The sequence below is a fragment of the Euprymna scolopes genome, chromosome 45, assembly GCF_053919585.1.
Source record: "Euprymna scolopes isolate OS-2025 chromosome 45, ASM5391958v1, whole genome shotgun sequence".
Lineage (NCBI taxonomy): Eukaryota > Metazoa > Mollusca > Cephalopoda > Sepiida > Sepiolidae > Euprymna > Euprymna scolopes.
Window position 1 is genome coordinate 13,058,688 of NC_136526.1, and position 14,696 is coordinate 13,073,383.

General features: G+C 37.7%; 1 protein-coding gene across 1 annotated transcript in view; it reads left to right on the plus strand.

Moving 5' to 3' along the window:
* Window positions 1-14,696, plus strand: part of LOC145269264 (uncharacterized) — a 116,438-nt gene that overhangs the window by 36,347 nt on the left and 65,395 nt on the right. Inside the window, exon 4 of the mRNA XM_080124890.1 lies at window positions 9,759-9,909. Coding sequence (XP_079981016.1) covers window positions 9,759-9,909 — 151 coding nt within the window. The remainder of the gene's footprint in view (window positions 1-9,758; window positions 9,910-14,696) is intronic.

Here is a 14,696-nt window from a genome sequence, read left to right on the forward strand (position 1 = left end):
CCCACGCAGTAGAGATCCCTAGATGTAAAAGATCTTTCTACTCCAGTAGTTTCTTCCCCAGAACTGCTAGACTCTGGAATTCCATACCAGGTCCCTGCTTCCCCAACTGTACTGACATGCAGAAGTTCAAGTGTAACGTGAACCGACATCTTGGCTTCAGAAGCTACGACTTTGTACCCTCCTCTCACTGCTTCCCCTCCTCCCTCAACCTGAACCAGCTGGACTACAATGTTTGATCCTATGTCGATATGTCAAGAACATCACTAACATGACCTCCTACAACACCAAAGACAGCCTGATCGCCACCATCCGCCAGGTATTCGCCAAGTTCCTGCCGTTGCTTGAGGAAAAGGCACGCTCCAAGTTCCAGATCCGTATCAGGGTGGTGATTGAGGCTGAAAGCGGCTACATTGAATTGATTGATTGAGGCTGAAGGCGGCTACATTGAATAGATGTCAGCTCTACTACATAATCAAGTTACCTGAATTGATTGATTGAGGCTGAAGGCGGCTATATTGAATAGATGTCAGCTCTACTACATAATAAAGTTACCTGAATTGATTGATTGAGGCTGAAGGCGGCTACATTGAATATATAACAGCTCTACTACATAATCAAGTTACCTGAATTGATTTTTTTCAATAAGTTTTAAAATAAAGCTGTAGTGTTGTTTTCTTTAGGGCGACAAATTTATCGTTCAACCCTGTTCTGTGACCATAATATCCTCCCAGATATTATGTCCTTTTACTCTTTTTGGAGTGGGGTAGGGTTAAGGTTCGTTTTGTTGTCATGATACTATTATCCCAGGCATTATCTCCTTCTCTGAGTCTTTTGTAACCTAAATTCTAAATAAGTTACAAGAATAAAGTTTCAGCATGTTTTATATAAATCTATATAAATAAAACAGATGTATGTATGTATGTATGTATGTATGTATGTATGTATGTATATGTATGTCAGGTCATGTCATATGCTACTGGTACCATGTAACCCAGTACTACCTGCCTCATGGTCTGGTTCCCCCACCAGACTTGTTTGGTGAGGAGGGCGGCTAGTCTCCCTGAAGGATTTAAAACAAGACCTTCCAAAGGGCGAATGAACCCTTTTTCTGGGTCAATGGCCAACTAGCACCGTGTATATTTGTGTGTGTGTGTATATGTGTGTTGGGGTGGAGAGCCGTGGTGAAGGCAACCTTTCTAGGAGAAGCAAATCTCTGATATAAAAAAAACAAAGCATTAAGCTGGTCTGCAGTTTAATTTGTTGCTGGCTATTTTGCTCTTGCTTGTTGCTGGATCTCAATATTTTGAACCGAGAGAGAGACTTAGCTGTCATACAAAGCTAAGACTCTGTAACATCATCTGTGTATAGATACTCTCTCAGGCATTTGTCTATTAAAATGGTCCTGTGGCGATGGATTGGGCTCATGGACTTTAAGTGTCTGAGAGAGTGGCACTCGTCTGACAAGACGTTGCAATCATCATCATGTATGTGTGTGTATGAAAATACTTAACCATAACCTCTAAAATAAACAGGATGTAGTAATCAAACACTAAGGATGGTTTATAACAAATAAGATCTTTGTATTTCAACTTGCTAACATTTCTGTATGCATTATTCATCCATCCAAAAATGTTCATTTCAATTGCCGGGTCCTGGATATGATCTTAAACTATATCCAGTGGTAAGGCCCCAGCTTGCGGGCTTTGGGGAGTGTAGAGCCACCCTTCAATTGCCATTGCTCCCAGGTCCACTCTGACCCGGAGTGGTAGTACCTGTTAGGGTCCCAACTATGGGTTAAATAGAAACCGACTTGAAAACAACAAATATATTCTATTAAAAAAATTGTCTTCAATCCTTGGATTCGACATTAAATAACCTAAAAACGGTTGATATGCCGTAAAACAAAAACAACCAACCAACCAATCAATTTGCCAAGATATTGCTATTACTTTTGCACATGCGCAAATTCATTCATAGCTTAAAGTGGTTTAATTTTAAATCTTTCTCATCTATCTGTCGATAGCTCAAATAGCAAGGAACATGTCTAGAGCACAAAATGTTTTGATTTCAATTCTAGCTGATGGCACCCAAGTTTTTTTTTTTTGTTTTTTTTACTTTTGAAATCAGTACAATATAATATTCAATAGAGGATTGGCTCCATAATAATAAATACGAAATCTGCATGAATTACAATATATTTAAGCATATTTGATGACCGGGTAAGGTCTGGTGCCATCGGCTAGATATATTAGTACAAATTATCAAAAATATTCTTAGTAACAGATTTAGTAATATTAAGAGTGTTTTTTGGGATTCATTAAAATTCTAATCTAATTTATCAGAATCACTGTCTGTCTGTCTGTCTCCATATTTTCAAACTCTATCTCCTCCGAAACTAAAAGTCGCATGAACAAAGCTTCTTTCTTAGAACTGCACGCCTGTGGAACTCTGTTCCGCTTGCCTGTTTCCCTCCCGACTTCAACCTGGATGTCTTCAAGTCCAACACAAACAAATTCCTGATGAACCGCCCCCCTTAAGTAATGACACTTTATCAATTCTCCAATACTATTACTACACTATCCCATTGATTACTGTACACACAATAACCCTTATCCCCGAGTGGCCCTTGGGCCTTGATAAGTGGTGAACTCCATGTAAAAAAAAAAAAAAAAAAAAAAAAAAAAGTTGCAGAGCGGCACTAGAGGGCTCAAATGATTAGATTTTTCATGGACCGTTCTTTTACGGGTCTTTTAGCCGGTTAAAATAGTTTTTAAGGGGTCACAAAAGTGGTAAAAAATCTTTATACATTCATCTTCATCTATTTTAAATTTTTAATTAGTTCATATGCGTGTCACGTTGGTGCAGTGGTAACGTCACCAGCTTTGAATGCTACAGTTTTGCTTTCAGTTTCGATTTATAGCTGATGGCACTAAATTTTTTTTTTTTTTTTTTTTTTTTTTTTTTTTTGCTATTGAAATCACAACTATAATCTTTTTTTTACTTGAGTCACCGCTTATTAAAGCCTGGAGGTCACTCTAGGATAAGACTTAATGAGTGTGAGACAACACCATGATGATCAGTAATGGCGGAACTTTGGGTAGGTTTATCTATATCTATCTTCTATATATATATAAAAGGCAAAATGTGTGTGACCATTTCGTGTATGTCTCGCAAAGGCTTTTTTTGCTGACGCTCCCGGGAGGGGGGAAGGGGGGGGTTACGATCGCTTAGAACTGTTTATATACCCCCTAGATAATATCTAGGATTTGAGAATGCGTGTAGCGTCTAGATTTACTTACAGCGACTTTTACAAAATTATTACTATTTTGGCTCCTCACGTGGGGAGCCGGTTTCTCCCCACCATCATTTAGGGGTTGGGGAAGCGAAAACTGCCCCGCATTGAAACAAAGTAAACAAACTCCAAAAAGCTGTCCCGCATTAAATAAAATACTGCTACGTCATCTCGTAACGCTCCTGCGATGACTTCTATCTGCCAATCAAACCTCTTTCACTTGCTTTATAAGCCTTAACTTAACATTCTAATCAATTCCTCTTACTCCTGGCCTAGACAGTTAAGTGGTTGGCTTTTGTTTCACCTTCGCGTCAAGTTCAATCCTGCCTCCCAACCAAAACTATTTTTTTTCATTTACATCTTTAAACGTTTTTTCTTTTTTTACTTCGCTTATTCTTCAGTTTACCTCACCCCCCACCCATACACACAGTGTTGTTATCCTAAGATTACAGGTTCGATCCGACAGGGTTATTTATGCCATTTTTTTCCTTTTTTTTTTTTTTCGCTGTTTTTTTTTTTTGTTTTGGTTTTTCCGATTTTTTAACATCGTTTCATAGTTATTACTTACCCCCCCCCCATACACATCCCCAAGCACCCGAGCAATGCCGGGTACCCCCGCTAGTAATCTATATATATAAAAGCGAAAATGTGTGTATGTATGTATGTATGTTTGTATGTGTGTTCGCTAAAAACTTTCGACAGACACAATGAAAATTCACAAACTCGGTATCATATTGAAGCCCCATCCTTCACCCGAAAAATATCGAAAAATTGGCCAAAAACGTTCATTTTTTTTCACCCCGAAATCGGCAATTTTCGACAAGGGGGGGGGGGTCAACAAAAACCGTCCCCTCATGACGACAACTGGTTCTACGCATGTGTCAGATGACGACATGACCTGATTTACTTTAAATAGTTGAAGAACTGACTAAATTTCATGTATGTCGCATTAGCTCAGTTGGTTAGCACGTTTGTTCATTATCTAAATGTTCTGGGTTTGAATTGTGGTGTGAGATGTCTTTTTTCTTTTTTTACGATTTTTTTAAATTTAAATATTGAACCAGTGTTATTTAAGCCATTTTTCACATAACGTTCGTTTTTCTGTTTGTTTTTTTTTTACTTTGCTTATCCACCCCCCAACCACACACCCAAAAACAACCAGGTACCCTCTGATTTTTTAAATTTTAATATAGAAACAGGCTTATTTAAGCCATTTCTCACATGTTTTTTTTTGTTTTAACGTTCGTTTTTCTGTTTTCTTTTTTGTTTTTTAGATATTTACATTTAACATCGTTCGTTTGCCTTACGTTAGTTTTTTTTGTGTTTTTTTTTCGATGTTTTCATTACCCTCTCCCCCGCTTAGGTTTTAACGTTCGTTTTTCTGTTTTCTTTTTTTACTTCGCTTATAACAAACAAACCTGGTCATTGACCTCATTTGCTGAATAGCTATTGCTTACACATCATCGTAGTAACGCTCTACGACTTCCGTGCGGCACCTGTCAATTTGGTTCTTATTTAAATAAATTCAAACATCTTTCAGTAACTCATACTGGCTGGCCGAACGGTTCATGTTTTTTTCACATTTTATTTTCAAACTTCACCTCAGGGCTTCTGGTTCGATCCTATCCCCCTCGGTTTCTTTTTTATTTAACAGCACACACACCACCAAACACCCTGGCAACGCCGGGTACCCCCGCTAGTCTATGAATATAAAAGCAAAAATGTGTGTATGTACGTATGTTCGCTTTTTGTGTATGTCTGCAAAAGGATTTTTTTCAGCGGCTTCTCGAGACCATCGCTCATTTTTAAAACTTTTTATATCACGTCGAAATCATAATATCTACGAGTTACGAATGGGGGTCGCGTGTGTATTTAATTTGCCCGACTTTCAGAAGCTAAATATTCAACATTTTTCGATCGGCGCATGTATTCGCCTTTTTCGTTTAATAAAAGCGAAACTAATACGAAGGTTGTTGCATCGTTCCCAGCGCGATTGATCAATGCGGTTTTTTCCTTATATCAGACAATTGCTACTCAATTTGGACAATCCCCTTTCAATAGGGAGCTGGTTTCCCCCCTCCCATCAGTAAATGAATAAATGATCCCGCAGTGAAACAAAATAAACAAACGCCAAAAAACTGCCCTGTCATCGTAACGCTCCCGCGATGACCTCTTTAAGCGTCCACCTGTCAATCGAACCTCCTTGACTTGACTCACTTTAATCGTTCTTATATTAACATTCTCACCGTAGCGCAGGTGTTCAGGCTCAGTCTATAGGCCTCAAGGTTCCGGGTTTGAGATCACATGCCCCCACCCCCATCTTTTCGCTATCGTAAAGTTTGCTTTTTGTGCTGATTTACCCCCCCCCAACACACAGAATGCCGTGTACCCCCCCCCAACCCCCGCTAGTATATATGAAATCTGGACAAATTAAAATATCATATTTAAACGTATTTTACCACCGGGCAAAGCCGGGCACCCCCCAGTATTCTAATAAAAAAGTGAAATGTCATACTATTACTCCAGGCATTATCTCCTTCTCATAAGATAGAAAGCATATAGCAACAAGAAATTGTCACAATTGGTTGTTCATTAGTAAACTCAACACAACTATTTTGTTTTTGCTAATAATTTTCTAAAATTGCGGAAGTGTTTTCCTTTTTCTTGCTTTTTCAATAAACCAAGCTGATATGTTTCAAAGATGTGGTAGTCATGTACACCCGACAAAAAATCCAATCTGGAGTTCCGATAGGCAGATAGTGAAGCTCTGCAGCATCTTATCAGCAGCTTCTGCAGCAGTGCTGGCACCGATTGTATTGTCTTGCCTTTCTGTTGGAGTCTGTTTGCAACACCGAGAGGGGGACGCTGATAAAGAAGAGACGTTGCAAGCCTGTCTCTGCTTTATTATTATTTACATGGCAAGTGCTCGTCTGAGCTCCACTCCATAGTGCCCCCCTCGTCAAACTTTCACAAGAAACACTCGTCATGCTGAAAACACTATCAATAATTTCCCCCACTCTTTATCTGTGCCTAAACCTAAATGTAAGTTCCATGAACAAAGTTTCTTTCTTAGCACTGCACAGCTGTGGAACTCCGTTCCGTTTGCCTGTTTTCCGGCTGACTACAATATGGACGTCTTCAGTTTACCAAACTTCCACGACTAACGATTACTGTGATATTGTCCCGTTGACTACTGTATACTCTTTAACCCTTATCCTCGAGTGGCCTCTAGTCCTTGATAAATGGTGAGTTCTAAAAAAAAAAAGAAAAAAATATGGGCAAACCAAGGTTCTTTTATTACCTGCCCAGGCCTGCACCTGGTTAGCCACAGCAGACGCTGTAGTAAACCAAACTAACTGCAGAATGCTATTGTCTCAAGAGACAGAAGGTTGCCATCACAGAATAACAGTTAATAAGAATTAAGTTTAGATAAATCCATATAAATAAAACAGATGTGAAAATACGCCAAGTACGTCCAAGGATGGAGTACTGCTGCCACATCTGGGCAGGAGCTGCTAAAAACAGCCTATCCTGCCTTGACAGAGTACAAAATAGACTTCGTGGCTTAGTGGGGGATACCCTTTCCTCTTCCCTGCAACCTCTCTCCCACAGAAGAGACGTTGCGAGCCTGTCTTTGTTTTATCGTTATTTCCATAGCAAGTGCTCATCTGAGCTCCAATCTCTGCCCCCCCCCCTCACCAATCTTTCACGAAAAACACTCGTCTAGCTGAAACCACTGTCAATAATTTTCCCCATTCTTTATCTGTGCCTAAATCAAAACGTAGATTCCATGAACAAAGCTTGTTTCCTAGAAGTGCACGCCTGTGGAACTTTCTTCCGTTTACCTGTTTCCCACCTGACTACAAATTGGATGTCTTCAAGTCCAACATAAACAAATTCCTGATAAACCGCCCCCTTAAGTAAGACACTTTATTAAATCTCCATTACTAATGATTACTACGATATTGTCCCATTGATTACTGTACATGCAATAACTCTTATCCCCGAGTGGCTTCCAGGCCTTGATAAGTGGTGATTACCATGAAAAAAAACAAAAAAATACTTAACCCGAGCTACTGAACCTAATTTGGCTCTGTGCCTGGCCTCCTTTGAAAAAAAATTTAAATGTGTTAGTAACTTTTTGCCTTTCATCTACCGCCAGTATTCAGCCTTCGTGTGCAAGTCTGTCCAACAGCCTTTTTTTTTATCTGCACTTGAAGCGTTGTGTGTTAATATAAAATAATTACCTATATAAATGGATACGTTTTGAAGGCTAAAAACAACTTAATGCATAAAAAATAATCTTCATAAATACTTAGAAACAATCCCTGGAAGACCAAGGTGTAACGAAATACAAATATTAACCATAAAGGGTCAGTGTCTATTTTTAAAAGAGCCCTCGGATATAAATAAATTAAATACATTAAACCAGACATTGTAATTTGGAACAAACCCGAAAGAACTGCACTCATTATTGATGTCACTGTCCCAAATGACTGCCCTTCATAGAGCTGCATGGTTTTTATTGCGCATAGGCAGCATGCATTCCATCGAAAGTTGGCTACAAAAAATTGTAGCATCAAGAAACCATCAGAAGAGTGTGATAAGAGTAGGTATACCAAGATGTGAAATGTGAGCACCATTGGTCACACAACATAAAGTTGATAGTCCAATTCTTGCCAAACACATCCTAGCATTGCATTGTCAATGGTTGAAGCAGCTTCCTGTTCTCTTAGCTGATCATAAGCACCCATCCGCCATGAATTTATCATGCCATCTCACTATGGATCTCCATTTTGGTGGTTGTTCTCTGAAATTTTTGCGAAATGCACATTGAAAAAGTGTCCATGTATCAGTTTTTGCAAATTAGAGTACACAAAACGCCATTACTGGATCTGAAAAGCAATGAAAAAAATCAATAGCCTTACAAAAAACTTGGCTTTAAAATGGCACGATAACGGCTCAATATTTTAAAAAATAAACAAAAAATAAAGTCATCAGCAGAGGTGTCGCGTTAGCCGCGCAAAATTGAGATAATGAAAGAAAATCTTTTTTTTTTTTTTTTTACCTGCACTTGAAGCGTTGTGTGTTAATAGAAAATAATTACCTATATAAATGGATACGTTTTTTTTTTTTTACCTGCACTTGAAGCGTTGTGTGTTAATAGAAAATAATTACCTATATAAATGGATACGTTTTGAAGGCTAAAAACAATGCATTTAGCTTTAAAAAGGCTAAAAAACAATGCATTTAGCTTTAAAATGGCACCACTTTCATCTTACTACCAAGCAGATGTGAGGACTTGAAATGTGCCCAAGACTTTTGGAAAAGCCTGTATATTTAAGCGTATTTGACATCAGGGCAAGGCATGGCGCCTTCAGTTCATAATATTAATACAAATTACCAAAAACATTCTTACTAATAGACTTAATATTATAAGAAACACTCGTCTAGCTGAAAACACTATTAATAATTCCCCCCCACTCTTTATCTGTACCTAAACCTAAACGTAGATTCCATGAACAAAGCTTCTTTCTTAGAACTGCACGCCTGTGGAATTGTCTTCCGTTTTCCTGCTTTCCGGCTGACTACAATATGGTTGTCTTCAAGTCTAACATAAACAAGTTCTTGATGAGTCGTTCCATATAAGTTAACAAATTTACCGAATTGATTACTATATTGCCCAATTTCTACTGTTCCCTCTTTAACTCTTATCTTCGAGTGGCCTCTTGGCCTTGATAATGTGGTGATGTCTGTGTAAAAAAAACAAAAACAAAAAAAAAGTAGCAGTGTTTCTTGGGTTTCATTATAATTCTAATTTTTTTTTTTACACCACTTCTCAAGGCCCGGAGGCCACTCGAGGATAAGGGTTAATGAGTGTACAGTAGTCAATGGGAAAATGTAGTAATCCTTAGTAGTGGGAATTGGATGAATTGGACGCCTCATCAAGAACTTGTTTACGTTGGACAGATAACCGTGTTGTAGTCAGTCGGAAAGCAGGAAAACTGAACAGAGTTCCATAGGCATGCAGTTCTAATCTAACAGAAAAGTGAAATGTAGTTTGCTTGAAACGTTGCTGGTAAACAGGTGTGTGGGTATTTATGAAGGGTGATAGCCATGCAGAAAAATTAGAATGCTGAAAGGAAGCATGAACAAAAACAAACCGTTGAAGACAGTTACGAATTTTAGGAGATATATTTATTTTTCAAACGATGGGACTTATTGCCAAATACTAAATGAAAATATTCGGAATAGGGTAATGTCTTATTCTGTCAAAAGGGTCGACTTAATGCAGGTATTTGCATACAAAAGAGGAAACTCTTTAGTACTTTGGTAAGTACATTTGATTACAAAGGCAGCGTTTCCACGTTAATATAAACCATAATAAAATTAACCAATGTTAATATTTTAATTTATTATTTTTTTAACCATTGTTAATATTTTAATTTATTATTTTTTTAACCAGAGAGACTGTTTCGGTTTCCTTGAATGATATGATGACCGACAAGGAAGGTTTTCTTGTTCTTTCCTTGAACAATGCGGATCAAGTCATGAGAAATATCTTGGAGAAGATTCAGAACGAGACAGTCAACTTAAAATTAATCATGGCTGACAAGGTAACAAATTTCTTTGATTTTTTTTTTTTTTTTCAAGCTTGAAACAATAAATAATCACCTGTCTGTTTAAATGTATGTTGTATGTATGTATGTGTGTCTGTCTGCCTAAAACTTTCGACAGAGGCGACAAATTTTAACGAGATTGGTATCATTTTGAAGCTCGACCCTTCAGATGACAAATATCGAAAATTGAGTAAGAACATTAATTCTTTCACCCTCAACTGGGCACTTTTCTACAGGGAGAGGTCACTTTTTTCACTGATATTTTCGAAAATCATCCCCTCTTTTCAATTGTCTAGCCCTAATTTAAACCTACATCACTTTCGGTTTGGTGATGGGTGCAACAGCAAAGATGTCGGGGGGGGGGGTCCATGTTCTTTGCATCCTTTGCGGTACGGGTTCGAGCCTGCCTCCCTTCTACCACAAATTTCTTTGATTTTTTTTTTTTTTTGCTAGCTTGAAACAATAAATAATCATTTTAATTATTATTGACTCCTCCAAAAAAGTTGCCATGTATGTAATCTAACATATAAAGTTTTCCTGTTGGATTTTTAAAGTCAGACTAAAATAGTAATGGGTCTGGTATATTAGTATTTGATTCAGACTAGCCTGCTTTTTCATATTTTCTCTCTACTGTTACTGGAGGGAGGTGATGGTGATCAAGTGGTTAAAGACACTGACTGACGACCTGAATGTTCCAAGTTCGAATCCAGTTCATTACACAAAAATCACTTTTACTTAGGATGTTGGCAACCTTCACATGGTCCCTCCTGTTAGCCCCAATGTCTTTATAGGAAAAACTTCTGACAAGAAAAATATTGGGGAAACTAATGCCAAGAATGCAATCTCTGAGTTCATACAATATGATCACTGATATGGGGACAAATATATTTATTTCACTTCATATTTTGGGGGGGGGGGGGAAATATATAATCCAGCTAAGAAAATTATTAGAATGGAGACATTTTCCTTTGTTCATTGAAACTGATTAAAATTAAAAGGGAAGTTATTGTGTGCAATTATACTGGAGTTCTTTCCCTTGAATTCTTCCAAAGTAAATAGTAATATCTCTGACATATCAGTACTTGATTCAGACTAGCCTAGCGTTGCCTGGCCGTAAAATACAGTTAAATAAAAAATTTTAAGACCGTGATTTGGTGACATCTTATGTTATTAAAATTTTTTTAAAAAATGCCGCTTGGTGGACACGCATAAGAAAGTTGAGAGGAGAGGGAAAAAGAAAGAAAATACTGCATGCTGGGCACAAACTTGCATAACTTAAGTTTTTTTTTTTTACATGGAGGTCACCACTTATCAAGGCCCGGAAGCCACTCAGGGATAAGGATTATTGCGTGTACAGTAATCAATGGGACAGTATCATAGTAAGCATTAGTATTGGAGATTTGATAAAGTGTCTTACTTAAGGGGGCGATTCATCAGGAATTTGTTTATGTTGGACTTGAAGACGTCCAGGTTGTAGTAAGGTGGGAAACAGGCAAACGGAAGAGAGTTCCACAAGAAGCTTTGTTTATGGAATCTACGTTTTGAGCGATAGAAGGATCCCACCATTTTCGCAGCGACCTTGGCAACAGACTTTATGTATGTGTTCCATTTCAGATCAGGAGTAAAGGTCAAACCCAGAAGCTTGTCAAAACATGGAGCCTCCCCTAGACGAGAGCCATCCATTTCAATTGATGCCAGATGGGGATCAGAGTGTTGATGATGTAAAGCTAGGAGTTTGGTTTCAGATCCACTGTACCATGCGCTCAAGATCAGAGGAGAGAGAATCAGAGAGAACGTTGTCATTTACGGCCTTTGATGTGTTGCCATAGATGGTCGTGTCATCAGCATAGATGTCAACGAATGATATAAGTATGTGTTTTGGGAGACCATGATGACACAGATGTTGCAAATTTAGCTTTTTTATGTATGTGTGTATGTATGTATATATGTATGTATGCATGTGCGTGTGTCGTTACGTTTGCTCACTAACCAATGAGATAATTTGTTATTCTCTCCCAGGATTTCATTAGATAATGGCCAAGCTTTTTTGTCATTTATTATATATATATATATATATATATATATATATATATCTGTGTCTCCTTGTATGTGTGAATATCTATATATATATATCCCAAAGTAACGTTTTTTTCTGTACAGTTAACAAACAGCACGGAAACCAAGTTTTTACCTGATCCCCCCCCCTTTCAAACAAAACGACATTTCTACATGAAATAATTGACGATTTTTTCCTACTTTTCAATATTCTGTGTCCAAGAGATACCAGGTTTGTGCCTGTTCGATGCAGATGACAAAAGTTTTTAGCAGAAACACTGTTATATCACATATCCCTCCAGATTCACATAAACAAAACACAAAATCAGCAGGGGCAGTGATAGTAACAATGGCGGCACTGAGACGAACCCTGTTTGTCGACATAAACTAAACATACTTTGTGGACCAGGCGCGAACGCAGACCCCAATTTTAATGAACCACCGTTCTGCCAGATCAAACATACCCATTCCTCTATCTCGATACATCTTCTATCATTATATGTAATCAGTTTTTTAAAATAGTCAAGTATATAGGAGCCTATTTGCAACCAGACACACACACAGGCATTCAGCTTTATATTATATATATATATATATATATATATATATATATGCCTCTCTGTGTCTCCTTGTATGTGTGAATATATATATATATATATATATATTTATATATTCCAAAGTAACGTTTTTTTCTGTACAATTAATAAACCGCACGGAAACCAAGTTTTTACCTGACCCCGCCCCCGCCCCCGCCCCCGCCCTTCAAACAAAACGACATGAAATAATTGACGATTTTTTTTTACTTTTCAATATTCTTTTCTCTCTTTTTATATCAGGTTTATGCCTGTTCGATGCAGATGACAAAAGTTTTTTATCAGACACACTGTTATATCGTATCTCCCAGATTCACATGAACAAAACACAAAATCAGCAGGGGCAGTGATAGTAACAATGGCGGCACTGAGACGAGCCCTGTTTGTTGACATAAACTAAACAGACATACCAAACATACATGAGTGCGTCAAAGCCTGTTTTTGCTGTGTCTACATCAACAGCAAAATCACTAGAGGGACCCATTCAATGAAAAAAGAATAAAGTTTGAAATATGAATAACCTTCCTACACGTATATTGACACAAATAATTAAACCATGGAACACTGAGAACATAATTCTTACTCAAATACATCCACAAGTTTATACATATATTTTTAATTGGAATTAATTCCAATTAAAAATATATGTATAAACCATGCGGTACAGATCTGACTATGGAAGATCAGGTAAATAGACGTGGCGCAGTGGATAGACGTTGAATCTCTTTGGTTCCAGGTGAGAATTGTCTGAAGATAGCGGTTTCAATCAGAGGCTTACTTGGCCAAATCCTGGTGAGACGACAACAACTATGGATGGCAGTAATTGCTGAGAATGCAGTTATGAGATTCAGGGTTCCTATCTTGTCACGGTTACCACCTGATTAAGGCCAGAGAAATAGTTGGCCGAAACGTTGTGAAAAAACCAACTAACAAAGATGAGGATAATAGTCCGCAATAAAAATAAATTAATATATCCACGAGTTTATCAGCATAAATCTGATACAGACAAGTGAACATATCCCCCAAAACAGATGACTTCCTGCTGTACGTTAAGACGTTGAAACTAACGCAACTCTAAAACAAAAACAACATATCAACTACGTCCGCAGGCCAAGTATAAATACAAATGGTTTTCGAAAACCAGGCAGAATAGGCTAGATCACTGAGCAGTGAGGTTGTCTGCTGATGCTGCCATCCTAGCAGCAGTCCAAGCCACTCGCCTAAAACAACAGCAGCGAGCTGTCATCGACCTCACTTGAGACGATATTTGCAGCTGTCCAGACTACCCTGTATTCACTACCAACTCCCAAGAGTCTGCCAACTGACCGCTATCCTTACTCCAAGCAGCCGACCGACATCTGTCGCCACCTCCAGCATCACCGGCACATCCTGACAATACCAACAGTACCTGCTTAATCACATTGATCCTGAATAAAAGCTTAAACTAAATTTCTTTGTTTGTCCTTCTTGCTTCCATATGCTCATTTTTGTCATATAACAACACAAAAACACAAACATACAAACACCCAGACAACTGAAATTCATATAATAAAAGAAAACAAAATATTGAGGATGGCGTTTGATCCTGAAATATATTTAAATTATAAATTTCAAACAAGTAAAATATTTGTTTATTTTTGTAAAATTGCGTTGTAATTTGGCTTTCAAGCGCACTTGATGCATATTTTATTCAAATTAAATCGTTTCTATAACAGAATTCACACCCCCAACATTAATCTCGTGTAGCCAATGCACCATCCCCGACATTTCAAAATATAATCACTGAGAGACAACGCATGGATCTTTACAACTGACATTTCTTTTTCCAACTTTACAACGTGGCAAGGAAGAAGAAGAAGAAATGTTTTATTTTATTTTTATTGAAGATATTTATGAATTACTTAAGACTTCTACCCAATTTAAACCACGTTTAAGTTTGATTACATTCGAAATTCCAACAACATATTTAAAAAAAATTTTCTTTTTTTTTTCACCCCCAAACAAAGCATATTGCCTTTTGAAATGTAAGGAATTACTCTTTGGGATCACGTCTAATAGGCGACTGTGGGGAGTTGAGCAGCAAGATGTCTGTTTACATTACATTTAAACTTACGTAGGTCAGTACAGTCAGGGAAA